Source organism: Pteropus alecto, unplaced genomic scaffold, assembly GCF_000325575.1.
Source record: "Pteropus alecto unplaced genomic scaffold, ASM32557v1 scaffold88, whole genome shotgun sequence".
In the NCBI taxonomy this organism is placed as follows: Eukaryota; Metazoa; Chordata; class Mammalia; order Chiroptera; family Pteropodidae; genus Pteropus; species Pteropus alecto.
The window spans coordinates 18695418-18714193 of NW_006494611.1; the positions used below are offsets into that span (position 1 = coordinate 18695418).

The 18776-nt window shown below is 34.0% G+C and overlaps 1 protein-coding gene across 1 annotated transcript in view; it reads left to right on the forward strand.

Annotated features, from left to right (window-relative positions):
• The window catches only part of ASAH2 (N-acylsphingosine amidohydrolase 2), a 59134-nt gene that overhangs the window by 27793 nt on the left and 12565 nt on the right, over positions 1 to 18776 (forward strand). The window contains exons 8-17 of the mRNA XM_006926031.1: positions 784 to 909; positions 4339 to 4425; positions 6167 to 6271; positions 6392 to 6473; positions 9307 to 9422; positions 10507 to 10601; positions 12274 to 12313; positions 13114 to 13209; positions 15913 to 16008; positions 17992 to 18138. Of these exons, the coding sequence (XP_006926093.1) occupies positions 784 to 909; positions 4339 to 4425; positions 6167 to 6271; positions 6392 to 6473; positions 9307 to 9422; positions 10507 to 10601; positions 12274 to 12313; positions 13114 to 13209; positions 15913 to 16008; positions 17992 to 18138 (990 nt within the window). The remainder of the gene's footprint in view (positions 1 to 783; positions 910 to 4338; positions 4426 to 6166; positions 6272 to 6391; positions 6474 to 9306; positions 9423 to 10506; positions 10602 to 12273; positions 12314 to 13113; positions 13210 to 15912; positions 16009 to 17991; positions 18139 to 18776) is intronic.

Below are 18776 nucleotides of genomic sequence, written 5' to 3' on the forward strand. Positions count from 1 at the left end.
ATTTAGTCTGATCTTTTAGTTCCTTTGCTGACAAACTCTTATTTTTTCATTTTAGCTGTTTTAGGGAAAAGAAAGGAGGTTCCCATTTACAATTACTAGCTGGATACTGAGCACTTTGAGATAAATGATCTTTTTTAGCATCAAAAAAAGACATATGACTAAAAAAAATTTCCCTAAGTTAAGAAACTTGAGGTGGAATGGTAGACCAGCAGGTTGAGGTTAATGCCTTGCACCACTCTAAAGGGTTATGTGTTGTTATTTCAAGTTGAAGAGATAGAGAAATGACGCACCGAAGGGCAGGTCTGGATGGTGGATGCTATATTTAGGTTCAGTTTTGCAAGAGGAAAATTTGGATTGGCTTCTTTCTTTATAAGCCAACAGGGTATTTATTTTTAAAGCTCTAGGTGCTACATCAGAGACAAGACTGATGTTTCAGCATTTTGTCATTTGTTGTTACACACTGTGTTTCTTGTCAAAATGTTTCTGGTTGAGGCACACATTTGAAACTCCTGTTTGAACCAGAACAGCTTTATTGATAATTGGAATATCATGAGTAATAATATGGATACTGACTGCAAAGTGAGCCTTTTCAGAAATAAAAAATTTCCTCAAAATATTGTACATCCTTCTTTCTACTGTTGCAAATGATTTTGAATAGTTCACTAGAGTAGATTCAATGTTTGTACTTTTAATGGAAGTCATGGGAAATAAGAAAGATTAAAAAGGCAATTGGGTGTTGTTTTTTTTGTTTTGTTTTGTTTTTTGTCTTTCTTTTTTTGGCAGGGACCATTTGTAGCAGCTTTTGCTTCATCGAACTTAGGTGATGTGTCTCCCAATATCCTTGGCCCACGTTGCATCAACACCGGGGAGTCTTGCGATAATGCCAATAGCACTTGTCCCATTGGTGGGGTAGGTAATTGTGATGTGAAATCTTTGTGTTTGTATCTCATGTATCTTTTTTGTTTAAATATTTATCGCTAATTTACAAATATGTTTTCCTCAAGTATACACTGGCCTACTCACCTTTAGCATTCGCTCTTCTCAAAACCACCCACTACAATTCAACTGGATAAAACGATATTTTCCAAATTATATCTGATTATGAAGTTTTTTGTATGGCGAGACAATGTAGTAAATGTCAGAGATTAACTATCCTTCCCGAAATTTGGACAATCTGAAACATTTTGCCTTGGCATTTCTGAAGTCACAAGTTAGTACCAAAACTGTTCTCCTGAGACATTTCTCACATTTTTTAAAAGAACAATATAAAATTAATATTTTTTTCATTTCTTTTAAAGTTACAAAATCTTGCTGTAAAAGTCAACATGGAAGCTTAGACGATTGTAAAAAGTATAAGTCCTTACTTACCTCTCTTCACTTTCCCCTTTCCCATTTCTGGAAGTTACCACTCTCATACCTCTTTCCTATGTACTTGTCTATGCATTCGTGAACAAAATTTTATCTTATTTACTTAATTTTATTGGTCCAGGATTTGAGTCTTCTACTTGATTTGTCTTAAAACCCTTTTTATGACTATATATAATCCTCTGTGCTAAGTTTTAAAGAAAAATAAGTCTGTACCATCATTTATTTAACTGCTCATTTAGATTTTTCAGTTTCGACATGAGCAGCAGGTGCTCGTTTCTGGGTTCTTATTCTTTGTGTTTATAGAACATTTCACCTGTGATATTATTTATTAAACATAATTTCTAGGCTATTTATTCTATTCCAGTCAACCTCACCCCATGAGCAATGTAATTTTAACAATTATACTTTCTTATTATATATTACTATTTTTATATAGAAAGTCTTCCTTTGTTACCTTTTATCTGCAAAATTTTCACACATTATTAATCCACATTAGATTTGATGATTACTTGTTAAATTCCAAAATTCATAGATAAAATGGTCAAAAAATTATTTTTATTTGCAGTAGAATTTATGCATCAACTTAATGTCTTATGCTGAAATACTTAATGTGGGGAAAAGCTCACAATACACAATGTTGACTAAAGAAATAGGATTTACTATTATGGTTACAGTTTTGAAAATGTGTCATAGTAAAAAGACAAAGTGAGACACACTGAATTTTGACAATAGTTTTCTCTTTTTGGTACTAAGTTGTTTTTATTCTATTTATTTATTACTTTTATTCTATTTGTACATTTTTATATAATGAGTATATGTTATAATCAGAAAAAAATTACAAGAAAATCATACCCCTTCACACAAAAGAATTCTGTTTTTCTTGGATTGGTTTCCATCAAGTTAGCGAGATGGCAGTCAGCAATAAGGAAGTTGTGTGCTCTTCCTCACACCATATACAGTAGGAGAGAGAGAAAACTTCCCCTCCAGCCATGGAATAATAGTTCTCATCTGTCTGATTGGGTCAATGTACGCCATATGTCCATCCCTGGACCAAAGCAGTTCCTTGGGGAATTGTACATGTTGATTGGCTCAGGCTGGAGTTCTTGACCAGTTGTTGGCAAGGCCTGGGTCATTGCCATAATCGCCTTACTCTTATTTAGAACTAGGAATGGGATCATTGACTGCAAGGACAGAGATGGCTTTCTGAACAAAATCAGGATTTGCTTAAGAAAAAAAGAAAGTTTGGCTAATGTCGCCATATCCTCTGCTTTAATGTGGTTTCTTTAAAAAAAACTTTTTACGTCTAAAAAATAGCCTTAATATTTTTTAGGAAAAGATATATGCTTGTTAAAAGTTAAGCAATATTGAAAAGTTCAGAAAACAAAACTATATAAAGGAACACCGTCTCCCCCGACAATTAACCTCCATGCACATATATACATGTACAGTTTTACATAAGTGGGATCATACCGTAATGCTGTTCTATAACTTGCTTCCTTATTTCTAGTAAATATATTTTAAAACATCATTTATACTAACTCTGTAAATTTCAATGTTAAGGACCATAATTAATCAGTTCCCTACTGGTATTTTCTTTCCCTGCACTTTTTCTTCCTTCACGCCCTCTCTTCCTTATTTTTTTCCTTCCTTCATATAAGCATGCTATGGTCACTCTGCTTGTCAGACATATTTTCACAAGAGTAAGAGTTTCACCTTAGGACAAATTCTTAAGTGAGTTTTCTGTCAAAGAGAAAGGACATCTAACATATGCTACACATTGCCCAAATGCTCTCTCAATCATGTTTCCACCCATAATGCAAGAGTGACAGTTTCCCCAATCTCTTACCACCACCAGGACTGTCAAATTGTTCAGTTTTTACCAGTACAATATGCAAAGAGTTCTTTCTCTCTTTGTAGTTTGAACTTATATTTAATTACTCATGAGAATGAACATATTTAATATTGAATGGCCATTTGCATTTCTTTTTTGTGAATTATCCGTTTCATCTATATTCCATTGTGTATCCATTAGGATAATTTTTTCTTTTATTTTTTCCAGCTTTATTGAGACATAATTGAAATATAACATTATGTAATTTAAAAATGTACAATAGGATGATTTTGACAAACATATGGGATGCTTTTTACTATAAATAAGAGATAAATCAATATGGATAAATCAAAAGATATCGATAAGGATTTTTTCTATTTTTTAATGTTTCTAATATAGTAAAGTCTTAGCTTGTCATAAACAGTGCAATCTCTGTGCGCCGCCCACCCCCTGCCACCAAATTATCACTTGTCTTTCAGCCTTACCTTTTTTTTTGGTTGTCCCCACGTGGATGTTCAAAATGTTTAAACTGTAAGATTAATTAAGCCTGCCTATATAATTTTAGAAGAGTCTTCCATACCCTTAAAACTTTAAAATATATTCACTCATATTTTCTTTTAATACTTTTTGGTTTCACTTATAATATTTAAATATCTATCTAATCTTAAATTTACTAACATAGGAAATAAGGTACAGAGTCAGATTTATTTACTGATTTTTTTCTGAGGGCTAGCTAGTTGTTCCAGTATAATTTTAAGCTAGTTGTTCCAGTATAATTTTTTTCTGAGGGCTAGCTAGTTGTTCCAGTATAATTAAGAGTTTCAATTTAAAGTGATCATGAGCAAGAACCACAGGTAAGAACAAGCAAGCAGAGAGATGTGCAGCAAACTTTAATTTTAAAAGTAAAGTGTTACAATAGATGGTTTCTAAAGATATTTACTAAATTATTTTGTTTCTTGTAATCTGTAAATTCAATAAATGATTTTGTTTCTTATAATCTGTAAGTTGAGAGAACATCTGAAAAGAAATACTGGAATGTGGCTTAAAAATATATTTGCTTAGATTCATTTGTAATTTTCCATTTCTTAAAATAATCACTTATTTAACTAAGAACACATTCTTGTCTCATTTTATTCCAGTCTACCATGTGCATGGCTATGGGACCTGGACAGGATATGCTAGAAAGCACGCAAATTATAGGACGGATCCTATATCAGGAAGCAAAGGTAAGCTGCGCACCCAGCTTCTTTCATCTTCATTTAAAATTATTCTTTAAAATCCATTGGCATTGTTCGTTAAGAAGTCAATAATTGTACAGAATACAAGAGCTCAAGTTGAGCCAAGGAGTCTGGAAGACTGAATGCTATTACATGTCAGCTAGGAAGGTTGCCACACAGCAATCTCTCTGACCACTTGGTCCAACTGCTTCCAGGAAGTACATTTAAAACCAAGTAATCAGGAAGACATTTTACTTCAGCCAGAAAGTGGGATGATAGGTAGATTGTAAGGTTTTCAATTAACATGGTATCAGATATGGCCAGACTGTTGTAAAATCTCAGAAATCTCTCAGGCCTTTGCCTGCCAAGTCACCTAGCCATTTCTTAACTTCTCCTTCAGTGATAAGGCAAAGCTGAGCAGCACAACTCCCAGCTTTGGCAATTTTAATTCAAACCAGTTCTAGACTTTTTGATACAGCAAAAATCATCCATCTTTTCTTAATACTTTTTTTTTGATAAGGAGAAAATTTAGTCTTCAGTGAAATTACTGTGAGTTACTCTATCCTTCTCTCCTAAATTTTAGTTTCCATTTTGCCTCATATTATGTATCAGCTTCTGTGGAGACAGATTTCTGATTGAAAAAGGAAGGGATGAGCTCTAGAGCTGAGATATCTCTGTTAAAGATAATTAAATCTCTTCCTTTTTATAGTTTAGTCATACTTTTATTGTGCGTGTGTGTGTGTAAGTAAATATTTTGTTCCAAAGATTCTAAAATGTTTCAGGAGCAATTAAGGAAGATCAAAAGCACCTTTAAAAACATCAGACACCAGCTAGTCTAATTGCTGCAGTCCTTTTTAATTACTGTGGTATTATCAGTGGATTGCTCTAAATTAACAGATTCTATTTAGGGTATGTACCCATGACACAATTTGGTGTCAGAAATTTTGTTACCAGTATAGGCCTGGGAGCCATAGAAATTTGTCCCACATTCTGCATTCTCTTCTTAGGAAGGCACAGCTTCCCTCTTAATCAGGGGAGGCCGGCTGCAGCTGGTATTACTGACGACTTATCCTGAGAGCCCCCATGTGGCTTTTGAAACTGGAGTGGGGATGTAGTGGAAATGAGTTAAGTGTCAGGCAAAGAGGACTTGTGCTGATGCAGGAATTGCCTCTATTGTATGATACAAATCAATAAACATAAACGTTTCAGCATGTTCTGACTCATATTCCCCATAAGATTGAAAAACTATCAGTTGAAAAGAAAAAGATCATCAAAAGGGGATGGTGAGTGGGGAAGATGATGCAGATTAAATGGGTCCTGAAGTCTTTCAAGCCAGCCTTTGCCACCAACCCTGCCCCTGGACTCAAGGATTCTGAGAGGGAAATCTCTGTGAGAATGCCTGAAGATCTGCTTGTTCTGGTGAAAAAGTAATTCAGCTCACCTACCTCTAATCTTAACTTTTCTTCATTGCCTTTCAAGTGAGATTGGGGCCTTTTGTGCAAAAGCCTGTATCTCTAGTCTCATATTTGTGGGGAATTGACCCAGGTCAACCATCGCAGAGCCAATCTGGGGTCAATAAGAGAAACAACTGGGGTCGCTAGAGAGATCCATGTGGGTTGTGGCTATTTCTAAGCAGCCAGCAAAACAAAACTTGGCTGAGAGATGATTTTCTAAATTAGTACTTATTGGGTACAGTTAGTAGTATTCGGTTTAGCTTTTTGGCTTATAGCAGCCCATGTGGGTTTTTTAGGAACTATATGCCTCCGCATCCCAAGAGGTAACTGGACCACTAACTTCGGCTCATCAGTGGGTGAATATGACGGATGTCACTGTCTTGCTCAATGCCACACACACAGTAAGTGTCGCTGGTCACACTGATAATGCCACAATGGTAAAGCTCTGGGTTGACCTCATTATTTACTTAAAATTTAACTTCTATTTCTTTTTTGTTTTGTTTTTAAAAACTTCCCTTTAGGCAAAAACATGTAAACCAGCACTGGGCTACAGTTTCGCCGCTGGCACAATCGATGGAGCTGGTAGCCTCAATTTTACGCAGGGTGAGGTACAGTCTGATGGAATCTGTGGTTGCAGGTTATGAAGCTTCAGCGTTGTGTTCCCTAATAGGGTTTAGTTGTAGCCAATACATTTACTATTTTTATTTTTAAACTCATGGGTGTGCATGTTTTCCAGGTGTGTCCATGACAGCTGGATTTCCCAGGAATAGGTGTAACTTAGCTTTGCAATGATTCAAATAGAATCTGAGACAAATTCTCTTTGCGTTTTAATCTATGAATGAATAATTTTAAATTAGGCTTTGCAAATGTGGAGCTGTGGGGTGTAGAATGGGATTGTCATTCTACCTTCGGCAATATGGGTTGACTCTTCCATTCTTGATTCTAGTGTCTCTTTCCTTTATTCCTTTGCTGAAGCCAAAATTCTTCAAGGTAGAGGCCTTTAGGAGCCTAAAGCATGTGGTCCCAGGTCTCCTTCCTCTGTGTATTGCCACAGATTTGTAACGATTAGGTTTTATAATTTAATCTTAATTATGACTGTAATAATATGCATTGTAACACAGAGAAAGTGGAAAAAGTGGAAGAATAGCACTTACAGGAAACATTTTGGCTTATTTGATTCCTGTCTTTTATGTACATATATTTTGGAACCATTAATTAAAATGTTAATGAATACAGTTGTAATTTGACATATTTGGCACCATCTTTCCTGGTAATATTTCATCCATTTTATCTAATGTTCTAAAAGAATAATTTTTAATAGCTTAAAAAATTAATTAATTATTTATTTTTTAAAATACTTTTTTGAGGTATAGTTTGTATACCATACATTTTATCCATTTTAAAGGTATACAATTCAGTTATTTTTTTCTCTTTTAAAAATTTTTTGTTTTTTTAATATACTCACAGATATATGCAATCATCACCACAGTCAATTTTATAACATTTTCGACACCTGAAAAAGAAACCCTGTGCTCTTTAGCTACCCCCTAGTCCCATCTCTCCCAGACCTGAGTAATCCCTAATCTTTTTATCTCAGTGTTTTCTTATTTTGGACATTTCCTATAAATGGAATCATAAACTAAGTGACATTTTGTGTTGATTTCTTTTATTTACCATCATATTTTCAAGGTTCATCCATGTTGTACCATGCATTAGTACTTCATTCCTTTTTATGACTGAAAATATTCTATTGCATGGTTTTACCAGATTCTAAGTATTCCTCAGTTGACAGTCTTTTGGGTTGTTCCACTTTTTGACTGTTGGATTAATGCTGCTATAAATGTTCATGTACAGATTTTTGCGTGGTCATATGATTTTATTTCTCTTCTTGGACATATACCTAAAAGTGGAATTGCTGAATCATATGGTAACCCTATGTCTGATCATTTGAGCAACTGCCAGACTATTTCCAAAATGGCTGCACCATTTTACATTCCCACCATAAGTTCTGAGGATCTGCTTTCTCCACATCCTCATCAAAACTTGTTATTATCTGATTTTTTTATTTTAGTCACTCTAGTATAATTTTCATTTTCCTGATGATTAGCGATTTTGAGCATCTTTTCATGTGCTTAATGGCTGTTTGTATATCTTCCTTAGACAAATGTCTATTCGTATATTTTCTTCATTTTTAAATTGAGCTATTTGTCTCCTTATTATTGAGTTGTAAGAGTTCTTTATGTATTCTGTATACAAGTTCTTTATTAGATGTATGTTTTATAAATATTTTCTCCTATTCTATGGGTTTGTTATCACTTTCTTGATTGTGTCCTTTGCAACACAAAAAGTTTTGATTTTGATGAGTGAAATAATTTTTTCTTTTGTTACTCATGCTTTTGGTGTTATATCTAAGAATCTTTTGCCAAATCCGATGTCATGAAGACTTATCCCTATTTCCTTCTAAGAGTTTTATAGTTTTAGCTCTTACATTTAAGTCTTTGATCCATTTTGAGTTAACCTTTATATATGGTGTTAGGTAAGAGTCCAATTTAATTCTTTTGTGTGTGGCTATCTAGTTATCCCAGCACCATTCCTTGAAAGAACATATATATTTCTGTGGCGTCAGTTATAATGCCTCATTTTTCATTTCTGATTTTCTTTAATCACGTCTTCTCCCTTTTCTAATTAATGGTTTGTCAATCTTGTTTAACTCTTCAAAAAACCAGTTTTTACTTTTGTTACCCTTTCTATTGTTTTTCTAGTTTCTCTTTCATTTATTTCTATTCTGATCTTTGTTATTTCCTTCCTTCTGCTAATTTTGGATTTTGTTTGTTCTTTTTCTAGTTCCATTAGGCAAAAGTTAGGTTGTTTATTTAAGATTCTAATTTCATAGATTTTGTAGTTAACATAACTTTTCCCCAGATTATGGATTTTAGGCTTTGTTTCTGTTTCTTACTGATTGTGTGTGTGTGTGTGTGTGTGTGCGTGTGTGTGTGTGTGTGTATAGTTGAGGATTCAAGAGAGGCTTTTTCAGGGGGACTACAAGCCAAACAACTGGTACTTAATGTTGGAGATAACCTTTTTAGTTTTCAAAATAGAAAAAAGATGACTTAGTTAATAGATCTACAGTAATTATATCATGTTGTTTTTATTAGCAATATGGAAGAGGAAGAGCAATAGAAATGAAACTTTAGGGATGTTGAGCAAAATATACTCTTTTATTCTATCAATCTCACTGATGATCTAATTAAAAATGGCTCCTATTTTATGATGCACAGGACATTTTGCCTCTCCTATTGTTCAGATGGTTTGGAATCATTGAATAACAACCTTAATAAAATCTCTGAAACTCCTAAAAGCATTGTTATACAACACTTTCAAAATGATGGCATTTTCCAGAGAGTTAGAATCCGATTAATTATAACATTTCTAATAGGAATGACAGTATCGGATCCATTTTGGGACACTCTTCGGGATCAGCTCCTAGGCAAGCCATCTGAGGAAATCAAAGAATGTCATAAACCAAAGCCAGTCCTTATTCACACTGGAGAGGTAAACTGTTTTTATTTTCATGGTGAAATTAGCATGTTGTTTTTTAAAATTTATGAATTGTCAAATATGCATGTAGATCTCTATTGGCAAGGGAGGTCTTATTCAGATATTCCCACATCAAAATATTTACTATTGAAAATATGGATGCTATGAATCTAACTAAGGAATAAGGGGTAAGGTTATTAAATATTTTGACTTAGAATTTATGATAAATAACTGAAACAATTAGAACACTGAAAAAAGAAGGATAAGATTGACATTTATCTTATTTAAGATTCACTTCTGTTTTCTCAAGGACATGAGTTCACACAAAATTCTCTGCAGAGAAAAACAACACAAGTTATACAAAAAGGAAGATGTTCATGTCTCAATTTTCTCACAATGCAGCCAATGTTATTAACTAAAGCAGTATTCTTTTAATACTAGTTTGGAACATAGATTTTCAAATTCTAAATATCAAATTATCATGCTAGTGTTTATAATATGAACTGTTGATGTAGGAAAATTATTAAATAGAGGTGTTTTTTTTTTCTAATACTCAATTGAAAATCTTCAGGAAGAGGAAAGAGAGAAAAGGGAAGGAATAGAGGGAAAGAACATGGAAAAGGATAGGTTCTCTTGGAGAAAACTCGGAAAGTTTTGATCTACCAAGGCAAGACTTGGTAACTTAAAATTTAAAGTGCTATTAGAGTAAAAAGAGAAATCATTAAGTTAAGCTTTTCCAAATGATGAAATTCCTTATTTATTTTGTATAAGCATAGTTACCATAGTACTCTATTAGAATCCTTGGTTATATGTTACACATGTGATTCCACAGTGACAAATCCACTAACAACTTTATTGATGAGAAAATAAGTCCAGGTTAATGGGCAACTGACATTTGAGATTCACATATTGTGACCAGATAGAATATTTATGTCACATTATGAATTAGAGATAAAATCTATGGTAGTAGGATAAGACACCAAAAACAGTTGAAAACATTTAAAATCCTTTAATAAAGGAACTTCTGTAATCATCACATGTCTCTTGACCGTGGAAAGAGTAATATTGCTAACACAGTTTTCATGTTTTGGATTTGTAGCTATCAAATCCTCACCCTTGGCACCCAGATATTGTCGATGTTCAGATTATTACTCTTGGGTCCTTGGCCATAGTTGCCATGCCTGGTGAGCTTACGTAAGTTATTCTTTTTTAATTTCGTAGTTAAAAATGTAATTACTGCGTATGTGTTTCTATTGTAATTACTTCTTATCATGGGCATAATTCTGTACTGATGACTTTGTATCTTACTATATTATATTTGGCTACAGTGAAAAATATTCCCACCTTCTTTTGATGGAGACTCTGAAGAATAAATCTCTATACACTTATTACTAAAGTATAACTTGAAGGAAACATAAAAGTTTTAAAGACTTATCATTCCAAATTAAATGGTATGGTGAATTATCATGTCAACAGAAAGACTCGAAATAATATTAAAATACAGGCACTTGAAACAACCAGTTTAGGTATTAGAAGCCTAGAAGAATGTTTTAAACTTGCCCCTTATACATTCTTTCATATCTTAGTAAGTAGCAATTTTATATCTTTCCAGTTGCTCAGGCCTTAAATCTTTGAGTCATCCCTGAGGTCACTCTTTTTCAATTTCTCCCACTTTCAATCCATCAGCAAATTCTGTACATTCTACCCAACACTTTCTATCACTCCCCCACCAACTCCCTCTGGTCTAAGCCACCATTATCTCTCCCCTAGATTACTGCAGTAACCTCCTGTCTTGCCTTCTTGCCTCTTCCTTTACTTCTCTTTAGTAGGTTATTAACACTATAGCTAGAAGAATCCCTTTAAAACATAAGTTAAATTATGTCATTGCTCAAAACCCTCTACTGGCTTCCCACTTCAGTTTAGATAAATCCTTGAAACCTTATAATATCCTACAGGGGCCTATGGGATCTCCTTAGCAACCTCTTTGGTTTGATTTCATACCAAAGATTTCACTTTCCCCCTTGCTCACCCTGCTTCAGCCATTTTGGTTTCATTGCAATTCCCAGACTCACCAAACTTGCTCCTGTCTTAGTACTTTTGAACTTATGGTTCCTTCTGCCTGAAACACTAATACCGTTTTATTTTATTTTTTAAATTTCTTCAGTTCTTTTTTTAATTCTTTCAGTTCTCTGCTCAAATCTCTAACAGAAATGCCAGTGCTGCTTGTTTTTTTTGACAGTGTCTTCACTCACCACTGTTTCCACCACCACCATCATGTCACTACAGCATCAGCACCGCCATCATCATCACTATAATGCCAACTACCATTCCCTTTCATCCACACCCTACCTAATATTCTCTACAGTACTTATTATCATCTGACTATTTTTATTTGCTTATTGACTATCTTCCTTTCATACTATTGAATCCTTAGCACTAAGAAGTAGGTCTGGTATATAGTAGGTGCTGTGTTTTATGAAAGATTAAATGAATAAATGAAATAGTAAGTTCTTTGTAGAAACAGCATACTCTTTACTTGCCTTAGCTCTTATTAACATAGAATACGGCCAATATATTTTGTTGAAACAATGAATGGAAAATGATTGTAATCTTTTGCCAGTGATATTCATTGGTTCTTTTTACCTCCTTCGAGTTATCTGTTTTCATTTAAGAATTTGTTTTGAAGATAAGACGGTCAGGAAAAAAGCTTAACTTTAACTGTGCTCTGCCATTGAGTCCCTACATACTATATGATTGTGTAATGAGCTATGGTAACTTTTTGGCTTTCACTACAAGTCTTCTTGCATACTTTATATACATTCAGAATAGGAAAACACTTAGATAATCCTGCTCTTTCTTTATTCAGGACCATGTCTGGACGAAGACTTCGGGAGGCAGTTAAAGCAGTAAGTTAAAAATGAAATAAAACATCTATGTATTTGCATGTGGTAAAGAGGAAAGAATTCCCTATCCATTAATCTAGTAGCTTTTAAATTAATTTTTGCTAAGATGATTGGAGTTCATCTTGAAAGTAATGGCTAGAGGTAAATATGAAGTATGAATGGAATAAGAACAAACTTTAAAATACATAAGGCACCTATAGTCAGTTTACAAATATTTTACTGGTATTCATGTATTAATAATTTAAAAGTTGGTAACAGTTTTATGGATTAAATAGTTAACACCCTTAAGCATCTTAATATTTTCAAGTCTTATCTAAATAAAATTTAACACATGCTGGGAATTCTGTATTTTATTTATATTTATGATTTTCTTTATATTCAGGAAGTATTATAAATTATTCTAAAATGACACAATCAACAAATGTCCTATTACTTGAAACTGGAAGTAATTAATGTGGTTAGCTAATACATAATCCATTGTACTTTTTAGAAAATTAATAAAATATTTGCATTTTAGTAATAAGATTCTACATCTGCAAATACAATCATTAAGATGTTCATAAATCCATCGACTTGCCCAATTATCGTTCAGAGTTATGGCTCTAACTTTTCATTAAGGACATTTTGATACTTCTGCATTTCCAGGCAGTTTTGAGCATTAGAAAGAATATTGTTGAAAGAGACATCTTACGCTAATGATTCATATCTATGATTGTATATTAAGTATAATTGGGGTGATAATATACTTTAAGATGAAGAGTAATTTTACTGGGCTTTCCTTTCATCTTCTCCTCCCTCCACAGGAGTTTGCAACTTATGGAATGAAGAATATGACTGTTGTTATTTCGGGTTTATGCAACGTATATACGCATTACATTACCACCTATGAAGAATACCAGGTAGAGTAAAAAGGTTTTATCATTTAAGTGAATTATACCCTGGTCAGGACTATTATGTCAAATTCAGGTTTTCTTCCTAATCATGTCTTTGAGAGACTTTTTCTTTTCTTTTCTTTTCTTTTTTTTTTTTTTAGGGCAGGTAAGAGAATGAGAAGGCATAGGTTGTATTTGGGAGTTCCAGGTTTGCTATTCCCCAGTCCAGGTCAAAAATCTAGTCTCACTGACTTTCACTCTCCATAAAATAAATTATTTTGTCAAGGGCACTAATAATAAGCATGGATTGTGGCATACAATATTCCTAACTCTATCCATGTGCTTCTGGTGCCTTAAGTTTCTGCAGAACATGGGAAACTCTCACTAATAGCTAGTATTTATTGAATACACTAGCTAAACACCTTGTAAATGTGATCTTAAGTAATCCTCACAATAAGTCTTGGAGTATGGTATTATTGTATCTATGGTACAGATGAAGAAATAGAGTCTCAGAGAATTTAAGGGAGGCTGCTGGCTGATAATGTGTCCTTGTTTACAAATAGTACAGAAAGTAGCCCAAGTACTTTTTAACAATAGTAGTTAAAAACATGAAAACAGTCTAGAATTCCACATTTTCTAATATATCTGCTGATATATCTTGGCAGTCTGTTCCCAGAAGTATAGTCTACCTTTTGACAAATGTTCAATGACATCAGCAGTGGAATCTGCTTTGTGCCCTCTGCTGACTTTACTGAAGGTCCTTGCCTTCTAGGAAATCCTGTTGAATAAAGGTTCTTGATTGAGACAAACTTGGATGGGAATAATTTTTCATTTATTCATTTTTTTTCATTTATCTGTAACTATTATTCAGCATTTCCTTCAATTATGAATATAAGTGAAAAATGAAAATAATATTAGCAGTACCTCTGACTTTGTCACCAATAGGAACCACAGATATTTTTTATATCACATACAATTATTTCAGACCTGGAAATATCTTTTACTCTCATCGCTATTTTAAGATCACAGTAGTTATTAAATACACTACTAGATCTTAGTATTCAGTAAGAAGAACAAACATTACTCTATCACATAATTGGTTTATAATTGTTTGATTAATGTCTTTCAGTCTAATCAGCTTTGTCAACTCATGCATTTTATTTTATGCATTTAGAAACATTACTCTGAGAGGAGTCCATAGGCCTCAACAGATGGCTAAAGGAGTCCATGACACAAATAAGGTTAGGAACCCCTACAAGCTTATCTCCCTGTTCTGGGATATGGTCTTGCAAGGATTAGTATTCATTCATTCATTCGTTCATTCATTCATTCAACAAGTATTTGTTGCAACATATAATACTAGCTACTCCTGGGTTAACAATAAATAAAAATCTACCCCTACTCTCAAGATCACTAGAGACAGAAGAGACAGAAGAAAATCAGATGATTACGTGCTCGTGAAAGAGATGCACATAGTGATATGAGAACAAAGAGAAATTGCACCAATCTAGACTAGGTATTTGAGCATGGAGACTGGCAGAATTTTTGGAAGATGTAACATCTGCCTGAGTTGTTGAGAATGAGTAAGGGCTAATTAGGCAAATAAAAGTTAAAGAAGATGTTCCATACTGAGAGAGTTACATATTCAAAGATCCAGAGGGGAAGACTTAGTACATTTAAGGGGCCATAATTAGTTGAGTGCTGTGGAATAAAGCACGATGAGGGTAGTGAGACAGGGGCTAGAATGTAAGGGAGAGGTTAGTTGATGAAGAGTCTTTCATGTTATACTACAATAAGGAAGCATATTTGATTCAATAAGGAAGTTTTGGGGGAACTGAAGTAGAATTCACATGAAGGAATGCTCTGATCAAATTTGTGATTTAGAAAGGCCACTAGGATGGCAGTGTGGAAAATGAATTGGAAGGGTAAGTGTGGAGGCAGAGAACTGAGTAAGAAGCTGCAGTTATGATTAAGGTGAGAGGTAAGGGTTTCATCAAGGGAAAAGCAGTAGAGACAGATAAAAATGAAAGACTTTAGGAGATTTTAAGGAATGATGACTTGGATACTTATAAGATACAGAATGAGGAAGAGAAAGGATTCTAATATAACTGCCCGATGATCCTGGTGTGGGAGACTGAACAGATGACATTCACTGAGATGAAGAATGTTGCAAGGAAAGGTGGTATATTTGGAGTGATGAACTCTAGTTTAGATTTAATGAATTTGAGGTTCTTGTGGGACAACCAAAGGCTTGGAGCATAGGTAAAAGGAGATGTATTTGGTTCTATTTTATAGCTCTATGATGCGTTAAATGTCTTTCACCAGATAGTACTATTATCATCCAATTTATCCAGGAATGACTAACACTTTCATTTTTCCTAATTTTTTTTTCCCTTTGCTGTACTCCTTGGGGGAAAACATTTATATTACAAGTACTTAAAATAGACATAAACTCAGGAGTTATTACCCTTTCTCAGATTAAATGAACTGATAGTCCAAATGGCATGAGCTAAGGGAACTCACTGCCTTAACAAGTAGTTGATGGGAGCCATGTCTTTTAGCTGGTAAATGAAAATGCTCAACCCCCTCTTTGTCAGAATTAATCTTGAATTATGCTGGCTTTAAATACATGAGACGTACAAGCATCACCCCTCACCTAAGGTGTGACACCTTGACAAATGGATTGAGATATACAGAATGGTGTACAATACTGCCCTGACTTTCCTGCAGGTTCAGCGGTATGAGGCAGCATCAACAATTTATGGACCACACACTCTGTCTGCTTACATCCAGCTCTTCAGAGTTCTTGCTAAGGCCATTGCTACGGTAATCAATAGTTATATACCTGTGTGTCTCAGGAGTGGGGAGATTGAGAGGGAAGCAAAAGAGAACCTTAGTTGTGAGTGTTCAGTTTCTTTGAAAACATTATATTAAAAAAATTATAGCTATGAGGTATCTCTCAGATGTGAAATGATAATAAATTCAGATTCAGTAAACATGGTTGTGACAGCTTTTTTCCTATGTATCATTTCATATTACCCTCACAATCATCATGTGATATATGGAGGTATCATTTCCCCCCACTTTTCAGATGAGCAATAGGTTCTGAGATGATAAATGATCAAGCTTATTATAACTATAACCGAGAATTGAACCAGTGTTCTCTAATCCTGGCCAGATTCTCTGCAGTCACTTCACAAATTGAGTGGACCATCAATTCTGAGATGCCCATTTCCATGTTATAACATCTCTGAAATTGGGATGCATCTTCCAATCAGAGGAATCTTACAATTATAATTAGTAGCATGTTTTTACTTTCTTAGTGGTTCGAAAATAATAAGTTATTGTAGTCAATAGAGGCTTAGATTTGATGAAGTACAGCAGTACCTGGGCATACACATGCATATTGTATCTTCCTAAAATATGCACACCTAAGCAAGTTTACTTAAAGGAACTCCACTTGTGGAAGTCTTCCCTTTGAAAACAATTATTTATGAAGCTGCACTCTAGGATAGGAAGATTAGTCAACAAGCAGGATAAAGAGTTTAAATAATAAACAGATCATTATATAATGCCATATAAGCCCCAATAAGGTTGGAAAACAATTATGGCATAGCAGAGATACTAAAGCCCTTTCAGAGAAAGAGCTTGGATGTATTAAATTGAAACGAATGAAAGTGATGTTTCTTTAGGTTTAAGCTGTTGAATATCGGCAATTTCATAAGCCTCTACCTAATTTGTTGCTAATTGTGAGTTTGAAGTTTTCAGTGCAAAGTATTAGAATATATTTTAATTACCTGATTATTGTTATCATGATGTTCTTAATTTTAGGTTTGATACTTTTTTCAAAGTAGAACTATTTTTCTTTTCCATTATAAAAGCTCTAACTAGTTGTAGAATATTCAAATTATTCAGGAAAATATAAACTTATAACCCATCCCTAGATCTAAAAGCTGTTTAACTTTCATTGCAATCATAGGTCTATAACTCTTCCCATGGAAATAGAGTCTTAAATTTTTATAGTGATATTTAGGAAGAAAATTGTGATTCATTTGGTGGAAATTTGTTTCACAGTTAGTTTTATGGTTATGTAACCAAGACTAGCTATGTGATCTTGATAAACTACTGAGTATCTCTAAGCCTATTTTCTCATTTGCAAAATGGGAATGATAATAGATTATATGGCTGTTGTAAAAATTAAATACGTAAAGTGAGCATGAAAGTCTATTAAATATATATGAAGGGCTATTTAAAATTTGAGGTTAGTATTTTGATGACATTATTAAAGGTGGCGAATTTTGTGGGAAATGTAGATTAAACTACAGTCCGACTGACCTTAACTTGTAAATTAAAATATATATTTATTATATTCTTTAATCAGCACAGAGAAGGATTTAGGAAAAATATGAGAGGCTCAACACTTTTTTAAAATTAAAAGAATAATTATTGTGTCACGTTACAAAGGCTTATGTGTTAGATTCCTGTCCAAAGTCACGCATTTAAAAAATGGTGTCCTAGAATCTAAGCTGTGCAGCATACTTACAAGTTTACACTCCGATCGCTGAACTACACTGCCTAGGGGAGCAAAAACACTGCCTATGACTAAAACTTTCTTCTAGCGATGAAGGTTTAAATTATACACATGTAGGCTCACATTTTAGCAAGGTTCCCTCATATTTTGTTAACATAGTTATTTCTGGGGCGGGAGAAGGTTGTTTTCCTTTAATGATCACATTTCTGGGGGTGGGGAACTTGGGAAAGGGTCTTTTGACTCTTGTGCTCTCCTTAAGCAAATGTTCTCTGTTCTAGGACACAGTAGCCAACCTGAGCACAGGACCTGAGCCTCCATTTTTCAAACAACTGATAATCCCAATAATTCCTAATATTGCGGATAGAGCACCTATAGGCAAGACTTTTGGGGATGTCCTACAGCCAGCGAATCCTACATACAGAGTGGTAAGCCTCACAAAGAGGTCTTGGAATGCTTCATAAGCCTGTGTTTGAGGATGGGTGGGGAAAGATGTTTAGTGGCTCCACCTGTCTCTATGGATGTTATAGAACAGCTGTTAGCAACAGTAATTTTGATAATTGTTCTTATCTCTACAAAAGCTCTGCAAACATGATAATGGGGAAATAATTATTTTTCGGGTGGTAATTATGTATAATTGAATTTCTAAAATCCCAATTATTCTTTTTCTTCTTAAATGGGTGTCATAGAACCATTCATTGGAGCTCAGAAAAGGTCTCTTAAATCAAGGATAGGAAAAGCACATAGAAAGGAAGCAGGATTTGTACTACTACTATTTTATATTGATCTTGTGTCTTGTAGCTTTGCTAAATTATTTATTAGTTCTAATAGATATTTTGGAGGGAGGTGGATTCCTTAGAAATGTTTATGTATAGTACCACATCACCTGTGAGTAAAAACAGGTTTACTTATTCCTTTTTGGATTTCTTTTCTGGATGCCTATACTTTTTTCCTTTTATTGCACTGGCTAGACTCTCTAAAACAATGTAAAATAGATGTTGTAAAACTGGATATCCTTATCTTGTTTCTAATCCTTGGAAGAAAAGTCTTCAGTTGTTAAGTGTGA